Source organism: Rhinatrema bivittatum, chromosome 3, assembly GCF_901001135.1.
Source record: "Rhinatrema bivittatum chromosome 3, aRhiBiv1.1, whole genome shotgun sequence".
NCBI classification, from domain to species: Eukaryota; Metazoa; Chordata; class Amphibia; order Gymnophiona; family Rhinatrematidae; genus Rhinatrema; species Rhinatrema bivittatum.
In genome coordinates, this window is record NC_042617.1 from 315,485,036 (window position 1) to 315,511,848 (window position 26,813).

At 48.7% G+C, this 26,813-nt stretch overlaps 1 protein-coding gene across 4 annotated transcripts in view; it reads right to left on the reverse strand.

Moving 5' to 3' along the window:
• The window catches only part of LOC115087720 (dermatan-sulfate epimerase-like), a 113,621-nt gene that overhangs the window by 12,810 nt on the left and 73,998 nt on the right, over positions 1 to 26,813 (reverse strand). For all 4 annotated transcript variants that reach the window (XM_029595232.1, XM_029595230.1, XM_029595231.1 and 1 more), the window contains one exon: positions 18,059 to 18,266. In XM_029595232.1, the coding sequence (XP_029451092.1) occupies positions 18,059 to 18,266 (208 nt within the window). The remainder of the gene's footprint in view (positions 1 to 18,058; positions 18,267 to 26,813) is intronic.

The following is a 26,813-nucleotide window of genomic DNA, read 5'->3' on the forward strand; positions in this document are numbered from 1 at the left end:
GTCAAACTATCTTAAATTGTGTTTCTTGCAGCTTGGCACATTCAATTATGTTCCCAAACCCACATAGAACAAATCTAATGCCATCTTCTTCCACAGCTAAATCTCTAGCCCATTTTGAAGTAATAGAAGTGAGAGGATCTACTGTCCAATATGCATCATCCCACTATATAAAGTAGAAATTAGCCCAGTTTTTGATGGGGGTCTTAAAAACATCCCTTCAAATTTCCCAGCCATTAGAATTGTGGGATTTCCTCCCAACAGGGATTCAATATAATGAGGAACTTGTAAGAAGGTGAAGAAATCTTCATTACTTATCGTATATTTTTCTTGCAGCTCTTGAAAGGTGATCACCTCCTGATGTGAGTCCAATAAAAATTGACCTATAGTTTTAAGACCAACTGCCTCACATTTATAGACACTGCCTGGGTCATCCCAGGGGAGAATTCACTGTTCCCTCGAAGCAGCAAAAAGATCGAGACTTTGGGGGAGAGCTCATACTTACTTCGAGCCCATGCCCAAGCCTGCTTTACCGGAAGAAACAGTGGATCCACCCGAAGACTGGGGGTATCACTTGTTTACCACTGTGTAAGAAAAACTTTACCCCTAAAGGACGAGTCAAGCTGTCATCCATGGCCACATCCATCACCAAGCTTATCCCACTGAGCCAGTCATGAGCTGCCCGAAGGAGACAAGCCACATTGTAAACTCGAAGACTGGGAACCATAAGACCCCATCCCACGTCCCCAACTGCATTTGGGTTAATTTCATACGCGCTCTTTTGTTGTTCCAAATGAATCAGGAGATTAAAGTATTCCAAAGTAGCACATCTTTCCTTGCGAGCCAAATGGGTAATGTTTGTAGAATACATAGCCATTTTGGTAAAATAACCATCTTAACAAATTGAACCCTTCCAACCCATGACAGTGGAAGAAACCTCCAGCTCTCCAGCAACTGTTATATGATTCAATAAAGGGGGTGATGTTAAGCTGGTATAATTTGGAGAGGTCCCTAGGGATCTGTAGGCTTAAATATATGATTTTCTCTTCAGCACATCCTAAAGGAAATTCCCCTTGCCATGTTTGTCACAATTCCCCCAACAAATCCAACACTAAGGGCTTATCACTGTTCAGCTTCAACCCCGAGATATTTGCAAACTCACTTAATTTAGATAGCAAGGGCTTTAAATATTGCAGAGGATCACCCAAGGCTACTAATAGGTCATCCGCAAATAGAGCTAGTTTACCCAACAGCTCCCACATTGTATGCCTTTAATAGAAGGGTGTTTATGCATCCTAAATGCGAAGGGCTCCATGCATAAAAATAAATAAAAACGGGGAGAGGGGATAGCCTTGACGTGTTCCACGCTCTAATAAAAAATAGTTGGATAGCACCCCATTGGCCATAATCACTGCTCTTGGAGTCTGATATAAAATATGCAGCATGTTCTGAAAAGATTCCGGAAATCCGTAATGTGACAAAACGTCAAAGAAATGACCAGGACAGCTGATCAAACACCTTTTCAATATCGAAGCTAATGAGAATAGGCTTGGTCCGCATTGCTTGGCTATGAACAATACTTGCCAACATGCGCCAAACATTTCGAGCAGCTGTGCATTCCCAAACAAATCCCACTTGATTGTGGAAACAATTTGAGGGAGTAAAACTGACAGCTGATTTGCCAAAATCTTAGCATACATTTTTACCTCGGTATTTAGAAGGGAAATCAGCCGGTAGGCAGCTTGTCTGGTACGGTCTCAACCTTTTTTGGAGAGCACCACTATAACGGCATCACACATAAAGGGAAGAATTGTACTAGATTGTATCATGTCATTATACAGATCCGTCAGGAGGTGAGTCACATGAAATTTTAAAATTTAAAAGAATTCAGAGGTGAATCTGTATGGTCCAGCAGCCTTATGGCATTTTAGCTCTCCAATAACTTGGCGGACTTCCTCCCCCTTAATAGGCTGAGATAGCTGTAACTTAGACTCTTCACTGATTTGTGGAAGCTGGACCTCCGCACAGAAGTCTTCCTAAGTAAGTGAAGCAGAAATTCCCTTAGCATATAATGTGGCGTAAAAATGGCAGAGTGTCTCGCATATCTCCTTGTTGGAGTGAACAAGTTAGCCATTTTCATTCTTCAAACATGTTATAAAATGAGACCCCTCTGCCATTTTGATAAGACTAGCTAGGCTCCGTCCAATCTTATTCCCAAAACGAAAAAAAAAAAACTGTGCTTCTGATACATCAGAGATTGCATCGTCTTTTGATGAATCAGAGTTGCCACCTGAGTTTGGAGAGCCAAAAAAGCTGATCTATTAGCTTTGTTTAACTCCCTTGCCAATTTCTGCCTTGCCCCATCCATTTGTTTAGTTAAGCAGAGCAGATCTTTATGCATTTGACACTTCTTAAAAATGGCGCATGAAATAATCTCACCCCTCATCACTGCTTTGGCCATTTCCCAGAAAAGCTGAGGTGTTGAGAATTATTACGATTATAGGCTTCCCATTTATCATGCATATAGCCCACCAGATGAGAAGGCATATGCCATCTGTAAGTCACATCCTTCCTAGCAAATGCATACTGGAGAATAACAGGTGCGTGGTCTGAGATAGTAAAATTACTGATGTCAATCTTCTGAATTTTGGAAAAAACTTTTTCAGAGGTCAGAATATAATTTAGTCTACTCTGGCATAAATGAGCTCTGGAGATATGTGTATAAGTACATTCTCTGGGGTGGAGCACTTGCCAGATATCTAATAATTCCAGCATAGTGGTCAGGAAGGGAATGCCTTTATGTTGTCCCAAAGAGATACCTGAAACCGTACTGTCCCTGTCTAATATTGGATCTGCTAAAGAATTAAAGTCCCTTCCTACAATCAGTGGAATTTCACCCAGTTCCGATAGGAGATTTACTAGTTTGGAAAAGAATTTGTGATTACAGGTGTTGGGTGCATACACCAAACATAATCCAATCTGCTCTCCTAAAATTTGGCCCACCCAAATGACATATCTACTAGAGATGTGAATCGTGTGATCGATCGTCTTAACGATCGATTTCGGCTGGGGGGGGGGAGGGAATCGGATCGTGGCGGTTTTGTTTTTTTAAATATCGTGTAAATCGTAAATCGGGGGAGGGCGGGAAAACCGGCACACTAAACATCCCTAAAACCCACCCCAACCCTTTAAAATAAATCCCCCACCCTCCCGAACCCCCCCAAAATGCCTTAAATTACCTGGGGTCCAGAGGGGGGGTCCCGGTGTGATCTTTTACTCTCGGGCCTCCGCTGCATTGTAGAAATGGCGCCGGCGCTACCTTTGCCCTGTCATATGACGCCGGCCGTATGGCCGGCGCCATTTTGTACAGCAAAACGATTCGACTGCAGGAGATCGTTCCCGGACCCCCGCTGGACTTTTGGCAAGTCTTGTGGGGGTCAGGAGGCCCCTCCAAGCTGGCCAAAAGTCCCTGGGGGTCCAGCGGGGGTCCGGGAGCGATCTCCTACGCTCCTGATGTCGTTTTGCCGTACAAAATGGCGCCGGCCATATGCTGGCCGGCGCCATTTTGTACGGCAAAACGATTCGACTGCAGGAGGTCATTCCCGGACCCCCGCTGGACTTTTGGCAAGTCTTGTGGGGGTCAGGAGGCCCCCCCAAGCTGGCCAAAAGTCCCTGGGGGTCCAGCGGGGGTCGGGGAGCGATCTCCTACGATCCTGATGTTGTTTTGCCGTACAAAATGGCGCCGGCCATATGCCGTATGGCCGGCGCCATTTTGTACGGCAAAACGATTCGACTGCAGGAGGTCGTTCCCGGACCCCCGCTGGACTTTTGGCAAGTCTTGTGTGGGTCAGGAGGCCCCCCAAACTGGCCAAAAGTCCCTGGGGGTCCAGCGGGGGTCCGGGAGCGATCTCCTACGCTCCTGACGTCGGGGGACAAAAAACAAAATGGCGCCGGCGCTACCTTTGCCCTGTCATATGACAGGGCAAAGGTAGCGCCGGCGCCATTTCTACAACGCACCGGAGGCCCGAGAGTAAAATATCACACCGGGAAACCCCCCCCCCACTGGACCCCAGGTAATTTAAGGAATTTTGGGGGGGTTCGGGAGGGTGGGGGATTTATTTTAAAGGGTCGGGGTGGGTTTTAGGGTTGTTTTAGTGTGCTGGTTTTCCCGCCCTCCCCCTTCCCCTCCCCCTTCCCCCGATTTACGATTTTTGACGATAAATCAGGGGAATTCCTATTAAATATCGCCTCTAACGATTTTTGACGATTTAAAATATATCGGACGATATTTTAAATCGTCAAAAAACGATTTAATATCTACCATCCTCATCTATCAGAACCCTCTGTGTCATAAAGGCGAAAGCTTTATGGATAAGAATGGCCACACCTGCTTTCCTAGTGTTGGAGGCAGAAGCAGGATACCAAGCCCCAACCAAATCCCTCTTTAACTTAGTATGTTCTACAGGGGATAAATGAGTTTCTTGTAGCAGTGTTAAGGAAGCATGCATTTGCCGTAGTGATGTTAAAACTTTTTTATGTTTAATAGGAGAGCCATTACCTGCCGTATTCCAAGATATTATGTTATCAGCCATAAAAAAAACTGATGCTGCCATTCATACCAGATAATCGAGAAAAAACAGCTTAAACACTCCTTCCTCCTTGTAATTAGAATCCGCATGTCCCAGTCAGCCTATTCCCCCTTAACAGCCCTCCCCCATCACCTTTTCCCCCATCCATCTGTCCTAGATCCCCCCTCTATTTCCCCATCTCCACACTATTTACACATCGTGAACAATGTAACAAAGCCTCCTGCAAAAGGCTCTCAACTTCCCACCTAACACACCACACACACTCACACATTCACCTCAAACACTCAACTCACAGACCCCATTCAACCAATGCATTCGGACACCACCCCCCCAAACCCTACCTATCATATCCTCTCAAGGCAAAAGGTTCAGTTAGGACGACTTAACCAGAAAACGTACACTCACACCCAAACCGGTAGACATGCTGCGTATCATACGATCATACGAGCAATCCATTGGCCATGAATTGAGTACATGTCCCTGGAAAATTCTATTAGGGGCATAAGCCCCACATTGACCAAAACTGGAGTCCAAATTCCAAGTCATGTGTAGAGTATGCTCCACAACGGCATGAAGATGCATGTGAAAATGTGGAACCGAGGCTTGTAAACCAAAGGAACCTCCAGTCCTTCTTGAAACCAAATGTCGACCAAAAGCAAATTATATCTTCAGTGGCCTCTTAAACATGCCTTTCTAGCAGAGCAGAACTTGCAAAACCAAAAATGACATCTTTCCTGTGATTTACCCATCCGACCATGAAGGATCCTTGAGGTCCAGGAACCGCTTAGCCGCATCCACTGTCTCAAACTTTTGAGCTTGTCCTTCCCAAGAGAAGTGTAGAATAGCGGGGAAGGACAAAGCAAATCACACCTTCTTTCTTGATGAGATAGCCACAAAATGGAGCCATTTCTCGCCTTTTAGTTGCCACCCTGGCCAAGTAATCATTAAAGATCAGAATTCTTTTGCCATCATGTTGCAGGATCTTGTTTTCACGGTAGGAGGATAGAATCTTTTGTTTATCCATGTAATCCAACACTTTGATCATAATGGGTTATGGCTTAGTGTCTGCATCCCCCCGAACCCAGATTATGTGGGCTCGCTCAAACTGCCCTCTCTAGGCCTTCTACTTGTCAGTCAAGAGTTTGTATTTTAACTGTGTTATCATGCATGCTGCCTTCGATCTCCGAAAATCGTTTGGCAAAGTCAGAGAGCTTAGAGTCTATAGCAATAACAGAGGCATTTAACTTATCTAATTTGCTCTCCACTGCTGCGATGATGCCCGCTGAAACTTCCTTTATTATCGCCGTCACGTCCCATCCGGCCTGCTCAGAAGGTATGTTCACCGCCATAACTTGTTCAGAGCTGACAATTTTTGCTTTCTTTTTCCTTTTTCACCATCCTTGTAGACATACTAAGCCAAGAAAACCTAGTATGGATGTCGCTTAAAGATAATCTTGCAAAACCCTGATAGCTATGCGGAGAATCTTTATGAAAAAAGGGTTTAAAAGGGGGGTGGTGCCCAGAGCCTCAGCGCTATGTGTCTGCCTGGCTCACTGCATCACCGGAAGTCTCTCACCTTTATACTTTTGATGCAGTTCCAACATTGCTCTCTGCTTCAGTGGCAGGGGAAAAGGGGAATTGCCTATAGACAGTAACCAATGAGGGCCCCGACTAATGGTCTTGGAAACTAAGCAAGGGGGTAACCTGCACAGAGCAGCAGTTATTTCCCTTAACAGAAAACATGGGATTATTACCCTTAACCAATAAGCCTTGATGCTTTTGATACAATTGCAACATTGACATCAGTCATCGTCTTCTAAATCAGACCATGGACAGCCATCGGAGTCGGTGCCTCCCACGAAGCGGTCTCAGGCAGAGGAAGCGATTCCTTTGGACCCTCCAATGCCTCCAGGAAGCCTCCACTGACACTGGTGGAGGGCTTGGTGCCCCCCAGTGCTCCAGGGGATGTCCCGAATCCACCTTCTCCTCCTCAAGCTGTTTTATCCTCGGTTGCCTTTAAGGAGGAGTTAAAGAGGCGCGTGCAGCTAACGGTCGGCTAGGCCCTGCTGGGCTTCGAGCCTCCAGTTCTATCGGGACTGCCACTACTGCTGGAGCCAACTCCATTTGTGCTTGCATCATTATTGGAATGGCTCGATATGCTGCTTGGTGTTCTACTGATGCATCCAGCACTGATGCCCCAAGTCCCTTCGCGGCCAAGGGGAACATTGCTGCCACTGCCATCAGGCCCCACCCTGGTGAGTGACTCCTCAGAGGAGGAAGGGCCATCGGGTTCGGTGACATCTTGGGGACGCATGGTGCTCTGCCACCTCCTGGCTCTCCCAGGGCCATCGGGGCCGGTGCTGTCGGTGCTTTCAGTTCCCCCGCTCTCCCCAACACCTTTGGAACTGTTGGCATTTTTATGGCCCAAGGCCCACTGATGCCTTCAGTTCCTCCCTTGGTGCCTTCGAGGCCTGCACTTCGGATGCAGTTGGGTCTTTGACTCCCTGCGACCCCAGAGGGATACAGTGAAGGGGAAGCCCCTTATGACCCCTGGGAAGAGGAGGTGGTCCATGTCCTCCACTGAGGAATCAGAGGATCTACCTTCCAAGCCCTCTCCACTGGAGGAACGGCGAAAATCTCCCCCGGGGCATCTGTCCTTCGCGGGGTTTATAAAAGCTATGGCAGAATCTGTGCCTTTCCAGCTTTTAACTGAGCAAGACACTAGACACAGGATGGTTGAGATTCTGCAATTCATGGATGCCCCAAAAGAGGTAGTGGTGGTGCCAGTCCATGACATCTTCAAGGAGCTGGTGGCCCGCCTTTGGGAGCACCCCATCTTGGTGCCACCGATGAGCCGTAAGACAGACGCAGTTTACTTAGTGCAGCCTACCACCGGGTTTGAGCACTGACAGCTCCCCCACCAATCGGTAGTGGTAGAATCAGCCCTGAAGAAGGCAAAGAGGATCGGTATCCATGCCTCAGCCCCCCCAGGGCAGAAGCATAGAGCTCTTAATGCCCTGGGCTGCCATGTTTTTCAGGGTGCAATGTTAACTGCCTAAATTGCTTGTTACCAATTATATATGGGTCAATACTGAAGCCTGTGGAAATAGGCCCTGGAGTTCAGGGAATGCCTGGCACAGTAATTCCAGGAAGATTTCCAAAAGATTGTACAGCAGGACAGGGTCTTGAGTGCTACAAGCATGAAGTCCACTCTGCTTATGTTATCTTCGAGACAGCTCTGAGAACCGCTGCAGTGGGCATCGGAGCTTGGTGGATGGCGTGGCTACATGCCTCAGAAGTCCAGGACTGCCTGGCTGATTTGCCATATATGGGGTGAAATCTGGAAACAGAATCAAGGAGGCGGTGGCACAACTGAAGGACTATCAGGAGACCCTTCAGCAATTGTTAGCCAGTACCTCTGACCCCCAGCCACCCAATAAGCCCCCTCAGTAATATCTGAAGCCCTTTTACTGGCCACAAAAATACTACCTGCCAGCACCGAAGTCCAGACCTTAATGGCCTCCTCCCAGAGCAAGACCAAGACAATCTTGGATGCCCCGGACAACCACAGTTCCACTGAAGAACCCCACAAAGAGTTTTGACTGGCGGCCAGCCCTCTCTGCAGGGCGCCAACTCAGGGGTTGGCTCCAGCTGTTCGTAGATCGATGGACCTTGATCACATCGGACCTTTGGGTCTTGTCTATCGTGCATCAGGGTTACAAGTTGCATTTCCAGCGAGTTCCACCCCGTTCACCTCCGTGTCCTTAATGGAGAGCAACAGGAGTCAGCAGGGTGAGGGGTTTAATACCAGATATTTTCTAATCCGTAAGAAAACAGGTGGCCTCTGGCCCATTCTGGACCTGAGGGCCTTAAAGTGTTTTTGGTGAAGGAAAAGTTCAAAATGGTCTCGTTGGGCACCTTGATTCCCCTTCTCCAAGTGGGAGACTGGCACTGCTCACTCGATCTAAAAGACGCGTATGCCCATATCCCTACCTTTCAGGCGGATCGCCAGTATCTGCAATTCCTTGTTGACGGGAATCACTATCAGTATCTCGTTCTGCCATGACTTTACCAAATGTCTGGTGGGTGTCGGAGCCTATCTTTGGAGGCAGGGGATTCATTGTTTTTTGCATTTCACTCCTCTTTGTTATGTTTCCGGCTACTTCTCGGCCTCTCTCTGTTTTATGTACTTTCCACCTTTTTAGTTCGAATGTAAACTAGAATGATGTTTACTAATGTCGGTATATAAAAGCTTCAAATAAATACATGTTTTTCCGTACCTGACAATTGACTTATCAAGAGCAACTCCAGACAAGTGTCACAGAGTGCCATGCGCATCATGATCCAAATTCTGGAAACTCTGGGATTTCTGATCAACTATCCAAAATACCACCTCCAATCATCCTTGCAACTGGACTTCATTGGTGCTCGACTGGACACTCTCCAGACGAAGGCTTTTCTGGCTTAGGACAGGCGGAGACCCTTGCGGCTCTCACTCGAGTGGCCTCTGATTGCTCCCATATCTTGGCTTGCTGGGCCACATGGCAGCAATGGTGCATGTCACTCCCTTTACTTGACTGCACATGCGCAGAGCGCAGTGGACATTATGTTCTCAATAGTGTCGGCTACCCAAGACCTGCGTGCTCAAGTCCTAATCACCATACAGTTACAACAATCTCTTCAGTGGTGGGCAACCCCTCAAATCTGGATTGGGGAAACCCCTTTTGAAGCCCACAACCCCAGGCTGCCTTCACCACCTATGCGTCTTGGACAGGGTGGGGAGCACATGTTACGGGACTCCACACCCAGGGGCTTTGGTCCGCACAGGAATCGCAGTCCCAGATCAACCTCTTGGAGCTGCAAGTGATTCGATATGCCCTACAATTGTTCCGAGAGCAGCTCCTGAACAAGGTGGTTCTTGCTCAGACTAACAGTCAGGTAGCCATGTGGTACCTGAACAAACAGGGGGGAACGAGGTCCTTCACCCTCTGTCAGGAAGCGGTCCACATTTGCTCATGGGCCATCGACAATGGCATCACCCTCAGGACAGTGTACCTTCCCAGGTGTGGACAACACCCTAGCGGACTCCTTGAGCCGTGCCTTTCAACTTCATGAGTGGTCCCTCAGTCAAGAGGTAGCGAACCGGATTTTTCACTCCTGGGAGAAAACAGGAAGGTGGACCGCTTCTGCTCCCTAGGCTGGAGGAGCAGCGGATCGATGGCAGTTGCTTTTTCAATTCACTGGGGCACCGGAATGCTGTATGCTTACCCTTCCCTTCCTCTCATCTCGAAAATATTTCAGAAGCTGGAGCAGGATCAAGGCTCCATGATCCTGATTGCCCCCTTTTGGCTCTGTCAGGTCTGGTTTCCAACTCTATGGGACCTGGCCTCGCGCCCTCCGATCTGGTTGGGGATGGCTTCGGACCTAATCACCCAGGACTGGGGCAAGCTCCATCACCCCAACTTATAAGCCCAGGCTCTCATGGCTTGGATGTTGACTGGGTGTGCAAGCCCTTGGCCTTTCAGAAGGGGTATCACGTGTCATTCTGGAGTCCAGAAAACCCTCCATCAGGAAATCTTACAATCAGAAGTGGAAGAGGATTTCAACTTGGTGTGAGGGATGCGGTCTGGATCCTTTCTCTTGCTCCCCTCCAGCACTCTTAGATTACCTGTTGTTCCTCTCCGAATCCGGCTTTCAGACCACATTGGTTAGGGTTCACCTGAGTGCCCTTGGGGCATACCATTGGGTACGGATGGTACCGCAATCTCTTCTCATCCACTCGTGGGGCGAGTTATGAGGAGATTATTACAGCTGAAGCCCCCCACTCACCCTCCGGTGGTTTTCTGGGATCTCAATGTCATCCTGTCACAACTCATGAAATCTCTGTTTGAACCATTGCGAGCTTGTGACCTGAAGTACCTTTCCTGGAAAATTATCTTCTTGGTTGCGATCACATCAGCTTGCAGGGTCAGTGAACTGCAAGCTCTGGTATCGTATCCACCTTATACAAAGTTTTGTCATGACAAGGTGGACTTGTGGATGCACATGAATTCCTTCCCAAGGTGGTTTCAGAGTTCCATCTCAACCAGTCCATTGTATTGCCTTCTTTTTTTCCCAAGGCCTCACGCTCACCTGCTTCTCTGTTTGCTGCAGCACTAGTTGTTGTGCATGTTGGCACCTGTTTCTCTGCTGCACATGATGTGAGCGGCCTGAAGCTACTTAATCACCTATGTGTGAGGACTACCATCTTGCTTGTCCTTGGAGAAAGCAGAGTTGCTTACCTGTAACAGTGGTTCTCCAAGGACAGCAGGATGTTAATCCTCATGAAATCCGCCTGTCACCACACGGAGTTGGTTTTTCTCTCGGTTTGTTATTTTCTTTTTCGCAAACTATATGTTATAAGACTGAAGAGGGATCCCGCGTGGACACAAGGTTAGCAGCATGCTGGGCATGCTCAGTGTGCCAGTCAAAGTTTCTAGAAACTTTTGACAAAAGTTTTTCATGCCGGGCTCCATCGGATAATGTCACCCATGTGTGAGGACTACTATCCTGCTTGTCCTTGGAGAACTACCCTTAACGAAAAGCCTGATACTACACTTCTGATGCAACTCCAGCATTGCTTTCTGCTTCAACAGCAGGGGGAGAAAGGACATTGGACTCAAACAGTAACCAAGAAGAGCCCCTCACCTTGGCGGTCTAACTGATAAGTATGGGAAACTAATAACTATGGGAGCTTGCTGGGCAGACTGGATGGACCATTTGATCCTTTTCTGCCGTCACTTCTATGTTTCTATGTATGTTCATGTTTCTATGATGCACAGACATTAAGGAAAAAACACAGGAATGCTTCTTCAGCCAAGTCCATAAGCAAAGCACGTCAAGGAAATCTGAACGATACATGGGGGTAACCTGCACGGCGTGGCAGATACTACCATGGGAAGCTTGCTGGCAGACTGAATGGACCATTGTCCTTTCCTGCCATCAATTCTATGTTTCTTTATTTTTAAATAGTATGTACGTGCACAAGCAGAATTGTATAAAAGCCTGAAGTAGACAAGTGCTAGCAGTGTCACATGTAAATGTCAGTAATAAAAGGGGGGGGGCAGATTAGAGGCATTCGGGGATGGGTTCAGAAGTTTGTGGATGTTAGTATTTTAAGGAATACTCTATTTATTTATTTGATTTATATTCAGCTTTTTCAGGCACTTCAAAGCAGATTACATTCACTTACCATAGGTATCTCTCTATCCTCAGAGGGTTTACATTCTAAGGGGGTCAAATGACTCTGCAGCTTTGTGAATCTCATAGTATTTTTCTTTCGAGGGAAAATATCATGGAGGCAAAAGCCCCCTACACAACGCGCGATGGCGGCCCGGGACTATGGGGCCACCATTACTTAAAGAGGCTGCTCGGCCTCGAGAATGCCCTTTTCCCATGAGTTGTAAAATCCCCCAGTGGTCTGCTTAAACCCCGTCACACTCCCTTCTGCCACTCTTGCAGATGGCCTGTAGTTATTTAAAAAGTTTAAGAAAGTATTTTGTATGCAAAGAGGAAGCCCTACTCCCACCTCTGAGCTCTGCCCCTTCATTGAAAAATCTGTCCTCCAGGGGCCAGGACCCCATTCCCCCACCCTAGCACCTCCTTTCACCCTCTTTTTGTTGAAAAAACAGTGGACTACCCAACTCCCTGTTCCCGTAGATCTACCTTACACAGAGAAAACTCTCTGATAGTGTAGTGGCCCCCTAATAACCACCCTAGTCCACCCCTTACATGTCCACTGGGCAAAGGTTGAGTGACACCATTTTGAATCATGGGCACCACCTGACTTCGGAGCCTTGGGGGCATTCTGGGCCCCTACTGCACCACCATTGTAAGTGGAGAGTCCAGGGGTGGGTGAGGGTCACTGCACCACCATGGAGATTTGTTTGTGTAAGGGGAGGGGTCTGGGGGGAAGTGAGTTGGACTGTCCACTGTTTTTTCAACAAAGCTGGGGTTCAGTGAGGGGGGAATTCTAGAGTGAGGGAGGGGATCCTGTCTCCTCGTGCCAGGTTTTTCAATGAAGGGGTGGAAATTGAGCAGGCCCAACGCACACATGGCAAGAGAAACGACAACAAGCCACGGGACATAGTAACTTGCTTTCACATCTTTGCGATGAAGGAAAGAATCTATAACATAGCATGTACGCAGGAGCAATGGAACTGGCAGGGGAACCAAATCTCTTTCTTCTCGGATATATTTCCAATTACCTAGTGTAAACAGCAAGAGCTATGCCCAGCCACTTTGCAACTGTGACAGGATAACATTCCCTTCTAATAGGTTTTCCCATTCAGGCTCTGGTTTGCCATCCAAAGAGTGACTTATAAGGTGAAGAACATCTCAGAAGCGAACGAGGCCTTCATTAAAGTAGGGCTCGCACTGATTTCCTCTACACCAGCCATGCAGAGTGGAGCCCAGTTGAAGGAGGACCCACGAAGATGGCAGTGCGATGGGAAAAGCAGCAGTCACCTCAAGAGAAATTCGGATGGCAACACCATCGTGACAGCTGCTGGGACCTGAATGAATCCCTACAGAAGTAATTCTGGTATATCATTCAATCCATGAGGGTGAATAACGCAGTAGACTTTATGTTCTGTGCTCCCTTTTTCTTTTTTGGTAGAACGGACGATAAACTTTACTTTCACATATTGCCTGGGTAATTCTTAGCCTTACCTTATGAGAATAGCTTATGTTTTGTTTGACTTTCTGGTAAAACAGATATATCTGGCCAGAGAAAGCTCCTGGATGGCTGTTAACCTCCTCCTTGTAGCAATTTGGGCCTACAACAATATCCAAGTAGGCCAGATAAGGTTGAGGGTGGGGGGGGGGTAAAAAAGAATCAGCATATCGTTATATAATAGAGATGACGAAAGGGTATTTGATATATAGAGCGGTTGTTTCTCCAATACTGGATACTAGGGGCAGGGGCTCTCGGGGGCGCTCCCCAAACACAGCGGTGCATCTTAGATTTGGAAGTAATGGGTCCGATTAAGGTTATGTCTCTCAATGTTAAAGGTTTAAACACTGGGGGGAAGCGGAGACTCCTTTTTAATGACCTCCAGAGCCAACATATTTCAATCGCAATGCTTCAGGAGACTCACTTAAAAAACAGATATGAGCAGCTAATATATAATCCACTGTATCCAAAGCAATTCTGGGCACCTTCCTCTAAGGAATCCAAGTACACGGGAGTAGGCATTATTTGTCACAAAGACTTCACATTTGATTTAATAAAGTGCATTAGAGACCCCAAGGGCCAATTATATTATTCTTATCATAGAAATTGAAAAAGAGCTTTTTACTCTTGCGTCGATCTGTGCCCCTAACTCCCAGCAGGAAGCCTTTTTTCGACGGCTTGACACCCTTATGCAGGAATCCTCTGAAGGATTGAAAATTATTCACGCATTGACCTGTTCTTAATAGATGCCTTTCCAACATGGTCTCCCGTACAGACATAAAGGACATAACTTGGTCAGATCACTCACTGATTTGGTGTACCTTGCAGCTCTCCGGTCTTACCAAAGGAAATACTTACTGGAAATTACACCCAATCTACCTTATAAATGGCCTGTGACCGACGGCCCGCAAATGCGCAGTAGAGCGCAGCTCTACTGCGCATGTGCGGGCAAGGATGTCGATCAGAAAAAAAAAATGGCGGTGGGGCCGCAGGAGCGGGAGGAGAAGCAGCGGCGCCGCGCGCGCGCGCGGTGCCGCTGCTTCTCCTCCCCAGATCTGCCGGCAGATCTCGGGGGGGGGGTGTCACTCCCGCGCCCCCCCCACCGAGATCTGCCGGCAGATCTCGGGGGGGGGGGGGTGTCACTCCCGCGCCCCCCCCCCCTCCGAGATCTGCCGGCAGGAGCGGGAGGAGTTAGTGGAGCCGGGTGAGGGTTGCGGGAAGTCGCGCTTACGGCGCCGGGAGGAAATGGAGGTGGGTGAAGGGAGGGAGGGAGAGGGGGACTGAGTGAGTGGAAGGGAGGGAGGGAGAGGGGGACTGAGTGAGTGGGAGGGAGGGAGAGGGGGGACTGAGTGGGAGGGAGTGAGGGAGAGGGGGGACTGAGTGAGAGGAGAGGGAGGGTGGAGAGGAGTGGGTGGGGGAGGGGGGTGGTGAAGAGTGAGGGGAGAGAGAATGAGGGGGAGGTGAGAGACAGAGGGATGTAGCCCGTTTTAACGGGCTTTACGGCTTGTTTATTAATAAAATGAAAGACATAATTGAAAATTATCTGAAGTCTAATGACACGCCTGATATAACCCCAGTAACCCTTTGGAATTGTTTGAAGGCCGTGATAAGAGGCCATTTCATTTCCCATTCTTCCTATAAGAAGAAGTTACAGGTAGCAGAGCGCCAAAAACTTCATGATCAACTGCGCATTTATGAGCAAGCCCACAAAACACATCAATCTGTAAACAACCTACACAAATTGCAAAAATGCAGAGATCAGATAGCGGATCTAGATAAAGCTACATTAGCCCATAGCTTAGATGTGACCAAACAATGCTACTTTAAGGGCAATAATAAGGCGGGTAAATTACTAGCCCATAAGTTAAAACAACAAATTTCTCAAAATAATGTAACCAAGATAAACATGCTAACTACTAGCCAGGATATTAGATGCCGTTTTCTAGAATTTTATGCTCATTTATACAGTAAAAACTTATCCATTCTTTTGGGGGAAATAGATGAATATCTACAAACTGAGACTCTCCCAACCCTCACAGAGCAGCAAAGCGCCCTTCTTGAGAAAGAAATCTCCCCGGTGGAAGTGCAATATGTAATACAAAATTTTAAGGCCAGAAAATCCCCAGGGTTAGATGGCTATACTGCTCAATTCTATCAAAAATGTTCTATACAATTAATTCCCACCCTTACAAAGATGTTTAATTCATTGCACGGCCAACATTCGTTCCAACTTAATTCTAACATAGCTGGAATTACCATATTAGCCAAAACAGGCCGAGACCCTGCGGTCTGTGGGTCATACTGCCCCATTTCATTGATTAAACATAGACCTCAAGCTCTTTGCTAAAATCATAGCAAATAGATTGAACGCAATTTTGCCTTCCATTAATCATTCTGATCAAGCTGACTTTGTCTCTGGGCGAATGGCTGCCGACAATGTAAGGAAGATAGCAGACTTGATATGGTGGATTAAGAAGAGGGGTGATCCCTTTTTATTGTTCTCAGTTGATGCCGAAAAGGCGTTCGATCTGGTACACTGGCAGTTCTTATTTAAAACACTAGAAAAAATGTGGTTTGGGCATACTTTTATTGTTGCAGTCACTTTACCCATTTAAATGGGCCAAATATAAGATCAAATATCTGGGGGTATATATAGGCAAGTCCCAAGATCTTTTCCAGTTAAATTATCCTCCCTTAATGGACAAAATATACAAAGAACTGGAGGAATGGAACAGATAGAGCATTTAATGGCTGGGATGCATTGCGACAATTAAAATGAATATTCTGTCCAGGATGTTATATCTCTTCCAGACTCTCCCCATTTCTATCCCTACCCAATGTATTAAAAATTGGCAAAAACGTATAATGAGCTTTATATGGAAGGGGAGGAGACCGAGGATTGCCCGCTGCACCTTCTACCTCTCAAGAGGGCAGGGGGGGACTGGAGACCCTAATCTTTCCTGGTACTACACAGCAGCTCGCTTGAGAGCTATAGTAGATTGGCATAGGTTTGCTTCCCCAGCAGCTTGGGTCAATCTTGAACAGTCAATGCCATTAAATATCATGCTTTGGCAACCCCAGAACACATGGAGAACCCTGGAATCAGTCCCTCCTTTGGTGTCCTCCACCTAGCACCAATGGAAATATTGGGAAAAACTTTAATAGGAGACAGGGTTTATCATTACAGTTCCTCTCTATACCATAACATTTCTTTCCCTCCAGGAGTAGACTCTGCCTTGCTCCAATTTTGGAAACAGAGGGGGATAACTAAGCTTGAACAATTATGGGGGATGCAAGACTTCCTAGACTTTGGAGAGCTTTAAAGGAAATATGATCTTCCTCATGAGGCGATTTTTGCCTTCACCCAACTCAGACACTTTCTCAATGATCCCACTATTACTGCCAGCCTGCAACAGGGGGTATCAATGCTTGAATCTATATGTCGGAGTGTCAACAAAATTGGAAAAATATTGTCTGAAATCTACAGATTAATAAATATGGATCCCCCCACTAAACCCAAACATCTGGTGGATTGGGAGCAGGATCTAGGTTACAAGCTGACAGATGAGGATTGGAGGACTGTCTATGTAAATATAAGCAGGGGTCTTATCTCAGCCTCCTTGATAGAAACGGACTATAAACTCTTACTACGATGGTTTCACACTCCGGAGGGTATCCATCGATTCTCCCCTGCCACGACCATGAATAAATGCTGGAAAGGCTGTTCAAGGAAGGGACATTTTACCATATGTGGTGGGATTGTCCTCAAATCCAGGTCTTTCGGCAAAATGTGGCTACATGGTTGACTGAGAAACCTGACCTCACTTTTACTTTGAAGCCAGTAAACGTGCTACGTAATGACCAAATTTCAGAGGGAGACCACCTACAGCAAAGATTGGTACAACAAGCAATAGTAGCATCTAGAAACATCTTGGCTCAGTTATGGAGAACCGCAAGAGTACCCTCGCTGTCTAGTTTTCTAGAAAAATTAAATTTTCTATATCGTATGGGCGGCATCTATGCATACAACCATAATGTTATTGATAAATTTGAGAGAACTCGGGCACTGTATGTGAAGTGGAAGGAGAAAAACAATTAGAGAGACAATTTTTCATTTCAAATCTGTATACCAACTTTGTTATAATGAAGACGCCAACACTGTGCTATTGTTGAGGGAAGGGGTTGCCGCAGGAGAGCTGCCGCACCTGATGTTTATCAATACTCCACCGTGGTTTAAACGTCTCCTGGAATGTATTAGCTGATATTTGACTGATATCCGACTGATCTATATTTGTATGTGTTAATTTAACATTGCTGGTTCACACTACCTCATTTGGATACATGGGAGGGGGAGGGGGAGGAGGTAACGGTTATTGAGAAAAACTATGTACAAAAGGATAAAACTTGTGCAAATTGTCATGAAGTCCCCTGTGGGGATGACAACTTTCGCTGTTATTGAGCACTGTGATATTCAATAAACATAAAGAAAAAAAGTAAGATGGCCAGGCTCTGCGAAAAAAACAATTTTGATCAGCACTCTTTTTCTGCTAATGATGGAATCTTTAGTTAAATAGCACTAAGAAGCAAGAACAGAGCATACAATCCTCAGTACACCACCCTCTTTAGCTATCTGTTCATCCCTGGCCAAATCTTGAAATTGGGTACTTTAGAAATAAAGAGAACGTAGCATCACTAAATATATAATCAGTAGTGAGAACTGCAGTGTCACTATATCAGGCATACTCATCCTGTTCCATACCACAAAAATTCAGTATGCAAGGTACACCAGCGTTGTCCTTTAGCTGGAGTCCCTGGACCTTCCAGTACCCGATTCCTTTGAATCTGCTCTGCCAACCAGTTCCCACTGCCATTGCGCATGACAAATTTATCCAGAAACACCAGCTGGCTCTCAGGACCATAGAACCAATTGTAGTTTGAGTCAGCAATGGCCACAGTTCTCTGGAACCCTGGGAAAAGAAAACAAAATACAGATTAAAAAACAGCAAAATAATGTATATTAAAATGTACATTACATTATGTGAATGGTGAAGTGTGAAAGGGTATAGCAAATAAGGAAATGGATATAAGTAACCTGGTTAATGTAGCTCAGGTTTCCCCCTTGCTCATCTGGGGTGATGTTCTTACAGCTCAGTGGTAATGTCTGTGGTTTGGAGCCACAAAGTTGAAGGCAGAATGGAGGAGTTTTCTAATGATTAGAGCAACAGGCTGAGAACCAGGGAAGCTTTGTGACTTTGGGCAAGTCAATTCATCCTCCATTGCCTCAGAGCCTCATTTATTAAAGTCTTTTAGGCCATTAACCACATACCGTAGTAAATGGCCTGATGCAGGAATGACGACTACTACCAGGAGATGAATATCCTTATTCAATAAACATACACACAGTTAATGCGACTCCAACATTGCTCTATGCTTCAACGGCAAGAGGAAATGTGGAAAAAAGGATTTGCTTCCACATAAAAGCAGGGGAGTAGCTTGCTTGTTACGGCGGTTACTTGCCCAAACCAAAAATGCCTGATACTTCGCTTTCAATGCATATCCAGCATAGCTCTATGCTTCAACGGCAGGGGGAATGAAGAAAAGATGTTTTATATTCAGACATCTACCAACAAGGACTGAATTACATAGTCTGGGTAAAACAAATAAGCATGGGTGTAGCTTGCTTGTTACGGCGGTTACTACCCCAAATCAAGCCTGATACTTCACTTAGAATACATATCCAGCGCAGCTCACTGCTTCAACGGCAGGGGGAATGAAAGGAGGATTTATATTCAAACAACCAACAAAGACTGAATTCACAGGCTGAATAAACAAGCGTGGGAGTAGCTGGCTTATTACAGCGGGTACTACCCCAAACCAATTAGCTGGATGCTTCACTCAGATGCAGCTCCAGCACTGCTATCTACGATGGCAGGAGTGGAAGGGAAATAGAACCAAAAAAGTTATTTAAAGGGACAAGAGTAACAGAAAAGTATGAAAAAACAAAAAAGTGTGAAAGCTTGCTGGGCAGACTGGATGGACCATTTGGTCTTCTTCTGCCGTCATTTCTATGTTTCTATGTAAGAGGTCAATATCCAAAGCACATTGAGAGCTATTTAGCAAGATAAGCGGGACTTATGCAGCTAAGTAGCAGCCGCTGAATCTGCGCGTACGTTCAGCGCCTGTCACTTAACTGCACAAGTCCTTTATACAGCTAAAATGTACACAAAGAAAAAGTGGACATGCAGTTGGCAGATCGGGGCAGAGTGAGTTAGACATATAACTTATACGCCTAACTACCTATATTCTGAGTTAGATGTATACATGTATGTCTAAGTTTACACAACCCATAGAGCAGGCCTAAAGTTAGCTGGGTACACTTATCCAGTGAAGTTATGTGAATCTCATCATATACGTGTATATTCAGCAGTTTTGCTGTACGGCTGAATATACATCATAACTTAGCCGGATAAGTTCTATCCGGCAAAGTTACTTACATGGCCAGCTTTGCATATTGGGTCCAAAGTATTTCAAATACCTCGTGTTATTCTGCCGTCAGCACAACATGAACTGGCCTATGGCTGATGTTAGTTTTTTGAGTTTTATGATCTGTAAGAACATAAGAAATTGCCATGCTGGGTCAGAACAAGGGTCCATCAAGCCCAGCATCCTGTTTCTAACAGTGGCCAAACCAGGCTACAAGTACCTGGCAAGTACCCAAACATTAAGTACTTCCCATGCTACTGATGCAATTAATAGCAGTGGCTATTCCCTAAGGGGTAGATTTTTTAAAAAAGCGCGTTCGCGTACTTTTGTTTGCGCAGCAGGCGCAAACAAAAGTACGCTGGATTTTATAAGATACACGCGTAGCCGCGCGTATCTTATAAAATCCTGGATCGGCGCGCGCAAGGCTGCCGATTTTGGGCAGCCGGCGCGTGCCGAGCCGCGCAGCCTGTCTCCGTTCCCTCCGAGGCCGCTCCGAAATCGGAGCGGCCTCGGAGGGAACTCTCTTTCGCCCTCCCCTCACCTTCCCCTCCCTTCCTCTACCTAACCCACCCCCCGGCCCTATCTAAACCCCCCCTTACCTTTATCCATGGATTAACACCTCCCGGAGGGAGACGTAAATCCACGCGCGCCAGCGGGCTGCTAGCGCACCGAGACTCGACCCAGGGGCGGTTCCGGAGGGCGCGGCCACACCCTCGGAATGCCCCGGCCCGAAACCACGCCCCCGGGCCCGCCCCCGAAACGCCGCGTCCCGCCCCCAAAACGCCGCGTCGTTCGGCCACGCCCCCGACATGCCCCCTTCTGAAAACCCCGGGACCTACGCGCGTCCCGGGGTTCTGCGCGCGCCGGCGGCCTATGGAAAATAGGCGCGCTGGCGCGCAAGGCCCTGCTGACGTAAATCCGGGCGGATTTACGCGAGCAGGGCTTTGAAAATCCGCCCGTAAGTAAACTTGATTGATAGCAGTTAATGGACTTCTCCTCCAAGAACTTATCCAAACCTTTTTTAAACCCAGCTACACTAACTGCACTAACCACATCCTTTGGCAACAAATTCCAGAGCTAAATTGAGCATTATGTGAAAAAGAATTTTCTCAGATTAGTTTTAAATGTGCCACATGCTAACTTCATGGAGAGCCCTACAGTCCTTCTATTATCCGAAAGAGTAGATAACTGATTCACATTTACCTGTTCTAGACCTCTCATGATTTTAAAGACCTCTATCATATTCCCCCTCAGCCATCTCTTCTCCAAGTTGAACAGCCCTAACCTCTTTAGTCTTTCCTCATAGGGGAGCTGTTCCATACCCTTTATCATTTTGGTCACTCTTCTCTGAATCTTCTCCAATACAGCTATATCTTTTTTGAGAAGCGGTGACCAGAACTGTACAAAGTAATAAAGGTGCCGTTTCACCATGGAGCGATACAGAGGCATTATGACAATTTATGTTTTATTCAACATTCCCTTGCTAATAATGCCTAATATTCTGCTTGCTTTTTTGACTGCTGCAGCACACTGAGCTGACGATTTCAATGTATTATCCACTATGATGCCTAGATCTTTTTCCTATGTGGTAGCTCTTAATATGGAACCCAACATCGTGTAACTTCTGCATGAGTTATTTTTCCCTATAAGCAACTCCTTGCACTTGTCCACATTAAATTTTATCTGCCATTTGGATGCCCAATCTTCCAGTTCCTGCAATTTATCACAATCCACTTGTGATTTAACTACTCTGAATAATTTTGTATCATCTGCAAATTTGATAACCTCACTTGTCGTATTCCTTTCCAGACCATTTATAAATATATTGAAAAGCACCGGTCCAGGTACAGATCCCTGAGGCACTCTACTGTTTACCCTTTTCCACTGTACTCTCTGTTTCCTGTCTTTTAACCAGTTTATAATCCACGAAAGGACATTGCCTCCTATCCCATGACTTTTTAGTTTTCTTAGAAGCCTCTTATGAGGGACTTTGTCAAATGCCTTCTGAAAATCCAAATACAATACAAATACTGGTTCCCTGTACGTACCAGGATCAGTCCAGGACACCTGGGTTGTGACTCCGCACCAGTAGATGGAGACAGACTAAAACTTGTGGGCGGAGCCATATATGCCCCTGTGCAAGTCACAGCCCCTCAGTCTTACTCTGTCTCCAGTAGATGGTGCAGGTCCAGTCACAGCCCTGCCTGATCTGATTTTGGTGGTTAGTCAGTTTTTGGTTTTTTGGGGCTATTTTGTTAGGCCTGATTGTTTTTGTCGACGGTATTCTTGGCAAATTGGGTTTTGTTGTTAATTTTAGTCACGGGTGCCCTGCCTCCCGGGGGGGTTGAGAGGTCCTGAGGGGACTACCCTCCCCCGGTTGAGGCCGCTGCCAGGGTTGAGGACCCGGCTGAGCTAGTGGCAGCGTCAGGGGTGACACCGGGGAGCCCGGTTCACTCACCCCTGCAGGAAAAGGGCTCCAGAACCAAGGACAGCGGTAAGCTTGTTTAAAAAAAAAAAAAAAAAAAAGGGTTTTTGTTTTCGTTGTGCGGCTCTCCGTTTTCCTCGCGTCTTCGCTCCGTTTTAAGGGGGGGGGGCGCTGGTAGCAGGAGGGAGGTCGCCGATTTTGAATCCTTCATTTAGTTGGCGTTTTCGCCGCGTTTCCCGCCTGTTTTTTTTGTCGCGTACTCCGGCAGCCCACTCGCGGCCTGCCGGGCCTGTGGCTCGGCTCGCGCACGTTTTTCGTGGCAGGGCCTCTGCAGCTACGGTCGCACGGGCAGAGAAGGAGTGTCCGGAGCGCCTCGGGGGGCCCAGTCCAGAACCGCGCGATCGCCGCCGCGCGGGGGGGGGGGCTCGACTGCTAGGCCCCAAGCTGTTTTTTTCCAGCTCTGTGAGCGCGTGGCGGCCATTTTAATTTTCGGCCGCGAAATCGCTCGGTTCACACCAGGGGATACAGCCCAGCCCCCCGCGCTTTCCCCGCAGCGGGATCCGGCAGGGGGGGGGGGGGGGCCCACGGAGGGGCCTCATTCCCCGTTGGCTCCCGCGGATGGTTCTTCAGATTTTTATCTGATTTTGCGCTTCTGGTGCGCGGGGTTTTTCAAATCTTAGCGTACTTAGCGCTGCCGGAGGGGCGTCGCGGGGGGGGCCACCCGCAGGTCTGTTCCGAAGGCTAGAAGACTATGGATGTTGCGGGGGGCTCTCGGGACCCCCGCGGTGGAAGCGTCCGCCACGTGGCGTACCTCAGGAGTCTGGAACGGATTCTTCATCGGCAGCTGACTCAGAGTCTCCAGAGGAGTCCCTGATGGGGGCTGAGGAGGCGGCTGCGGACGGTCCCGCCCAGCCCAGCGCAGTCAAAGGGGCACTAGCCGTGGAAGGGGATGGCCCCAGGTGGTACGGCTAGTTTCGCAGTGAGGAACTGTGCCCGCTAACTCCAGCAATTCTTCAGGAACTGGCAATGGAGGCTCCGCTGGGGGGGGGGGGGGGGGGAGCCCGTCAAGAGGCAAACATGGATCCGCCAAGAGGCAATCATGGATCTGGTGCTCTTAGGTCTCTCGGGGCCGACAGTAGGCTTTTCTTTTCAATTTTCATCGACAGATTTCTGTTCAGTGCATGGGATACGCCGGAGTTGAGATTGAAGGTCAGTAAGACCTTGGACAGGATTTACCCGCTCCCGGAGGATGTGCTGGCACTTTTTCGCCTACCGAAGGTGGATTTCGCAGTCTCTGCGGTGACGAGGAGGTCGGTCATTCCGGTTACGGGAGCCACGGCTCTCCGAGATATACAGGATAGGAAGCTGGACGTGTAACTCAAGAAGATTTTGAGGTGTCTGCCCTGGGTGTGCGGGCTACTTTCCGTACCAACTTCGCTATGTGAGCGAGTCTGCGCTGGGCCCAAATTCTTCAGGCGAACGCAGAAGAGGCATCACAGGCAGATAGGTTGGAGGCAGCAATAGCGTATGGGGCAGATATTCTCCACGATTTGCTGCGTACGTCCGCTAGGTCCGGGGTGGCGGCTGTTTCGGCGCGTCGCCTGCTGTGGCTGCGCAACCTGGCTGCAGATGGTTCGTTCAAAGCAGCTGCCCGGGGACAGATTCAGGGCGCGCTCCGTCTGTTCGGCCAGATCCCGGTTCCGAGGGCCCAGGAATTCACGTCATCAAAGGTCTACCGGTCCTTCTTATAGGTTGGCTTCCTCCCGTAACCTTCAATGGCAGCAGTCCTTTTGGGGTACACGCTCCGGTAGACAGGGTGGAGCCCCGTCAGCGAGGGGGCCAGGATACCATCGGACCAGTGGGTCCGCAACGTGATGACACACGGTTACGCATTAGAGTTTGGTCGTTCCCCAGCACACTGTTCTCGTCGTGCAAGGCTCCCGAAACGAAGGCAGCAGTGCTAATCACCATCCGGCGCATGGAACTTTTGGGGAGCCATTTTTTTTTTTTCCCCGTTCCGATCAGTCCGCCCGGCGAAGGATGTCACTCTTTTTGCTTCATTGTTCCAACGAACGACGGCACTTCAAGACCACTCCTGGATCTAAAAGGGGTGAACAGATACCTGCGTGTGCCTCACTTCCCAACGGAGACTATTGCGGTCTGTGATCGCCTTGGTGCGTCCAGGAAGGTTCCTGGCCTCACTAGGTTCCACGGAGGCGTACCTTCACGTAGGCATTCCACCGTCTCTTCCACGATGCCTAAGGTTCTGCTTCCTAGGACGGCATTATCAATTCACGGCTCTCCTGGTTGGGGCTCGCAACGGCGCCTCGTACTTTCACGACGGTGATGGTCGTGGTGGTGCCGCAACTTCGCCAGGAGGGTTTTCTGGTTCATCCTTACCTGGGCGATTGGTTGATTCGGGCGAAGTACGAGGATCAGTGTCGGCTGTCAGTGGCCAGGGGCCTACAACTCTTGCAGTCTTTCGGCCGGCTAGTCGAGTTCAACAAGAAGTCCATTGGTACCCGCGCCGGTATCCACGCAGACCCTGGAATGCCTTCAAGCCGTGTTCGACGAAACGGGCCAGGGTGTTCCTATCGCAGGAATGAAGGTGCTAACTACTGGCTCACGTGAAGCGCTTGCTGTCGCTCCGGCTACCGCGGTCGGCGATTACTTCATGGTCCTGGGTACTATGGCCTCCACTCTCGTGTTGGTCCACTGGGCGTTTGCTCATCTACGGCCATTGCGGGCGTCCTTACCATCCCGCTGGCAGCCGGTTTCGGAAGCATTCTACCGTCCACTTCCACTCGTCGGCCGGGTGAGATCCGGTCGGTCCTGGTGGCTCGCTTCCAGTCATTTGACCTCTCCAGGGTCTCTCCTAGTACCCAACCGGACGGTGGTGCCCACGGATGCCAGTCTCTTCGGATGGGGAGCAGTCTGACTAGGGACGTCAGTTCAAGGCCTACGGTCAGCGTCTCAAGCCCGAGGGGCTACCAAACGACTGGAGACCAGAGCGGTCCGTCTGGCGCTGCAATCGTTCCTACCTCTGCTGAGGGGACGGGCAGTCTGTGTTTTTGTCGGACGACGCAACCGTAGTGGCCTACATCACTCGCCAAGGAGGGACGAGAAGTCCACAGGTGGCAGACAAGGCGCGAATCTTGATGGCTTGGTCGGAGCAAAATCTCGACACCATTGCAGCCTTTCACGTCCATTGCAGCTTCACATACATTGCAGCCTCTCACATCGTCGGGGTCGACAACGTCCAGGCTGATTTTTCTGCCGTCGGCATGGGAGCTGGCGGTCGAAGTTTTTCGCCTCATTTGCAAGATGTGGGGTATTCCCCACATGGACTGGAGGGCCACTGGCCACGTGGGCTGGTTGGCCACAGGCCACAATACGCAGGCTCCACGATTCTTCAGTTGGCGTCGAGGAGGACGAGCAGAAGGCGTCGCCGCCTTGGTGCTTCCCTGGCCGGATGTCCGGCCGTACGTCTTTCCTCCGTGGCCAATGTTCGGCACGATTATGCGCCGCATAGATTTGCACCCATTCAACGTGTTCAACGTGATCATGGGGGCTCCGGCATGGTCGCGCCGTCCGTGGTTCGCGGACCTTCGGTGGCGGCTCCCATGCGTTCCCTCCGTCTCCAGGGATTCGTGGGGCTCTTCCGTCAGGGCCCCGTCTGTTAGGAGGATGCGGGTCCCTTCTGTCTCGCAGCCTGGCGTTTGAGAGGAATCGGCTAAACGGGGAAGGTTACCCTGACGCGCTGTTGGCTATGCTGCTGAGGTTCCAGGAAGCAGTCTCCATCCTTGGCGTACGGACGTCCGGGCCTGGGTGGTCTTTGCAGTAAAGTGCTTGCAGCGGGGTGTGGATTCCACTGCCGCTTCGGTATCTGATGTTCTGGCTTCTCCAGGCTGGTCTGGCCAAAGGATTGGCATGCAGTTCCCGGCGGGTCCGCGCTTGGTGGCTTGCGGGTCTGGATGTTTCCCGTTTTCTCTGGGGGGCTAAGCATCTCCGTCCCCCCATTGCGTTTCCCCTGCACGTCCTGGACCCTTAATTCGGTTCTTTCCACCTGGTGCTCGGCACCGTTTGCACCCTTGAAGCGCACAACTCTTACGGATCTCTTTGACGACGGGATTCTTGATGACGCTTGCCTCGGCGCGGCGCTTTTCTGAGTTGCAGGCTCTCTCCTGTAGAGAACCGTTTTGTGTCTTTCCGATTCGGGGGTATTCTTGCGGCCGATCCCTACCTTTCTCCTTCCGGTCGTTTCCTCTTTTCATCGGAATCCGTCAGTGGGGCTGCTCGCTTTGCGGACAGGAGCTCCTCTGATCCTCCAGCGGGGGACGTCAAGGGACTTATTGTGCGGAGTTCCCTTCTACGCTACCGGGAGGTCACTAATTCCTTTCAGTTAACAGCTCCTTTCTTTTCCTTTTCGGGTCCACAGAGCGGGGCCGCGGCATCCCGCATAACGATTGTCCGTTGGCTAGAAAGAACCATGGGTTCGGCATACCTCGTGCACTGGGAAAACCGATTCCTGGGGGCCTCAGGGCTCACTCGACACGGTCTCAAGCGGTGTCTTGGGTGGAATTTTCACAGGTGTTGCCTCAAGCGG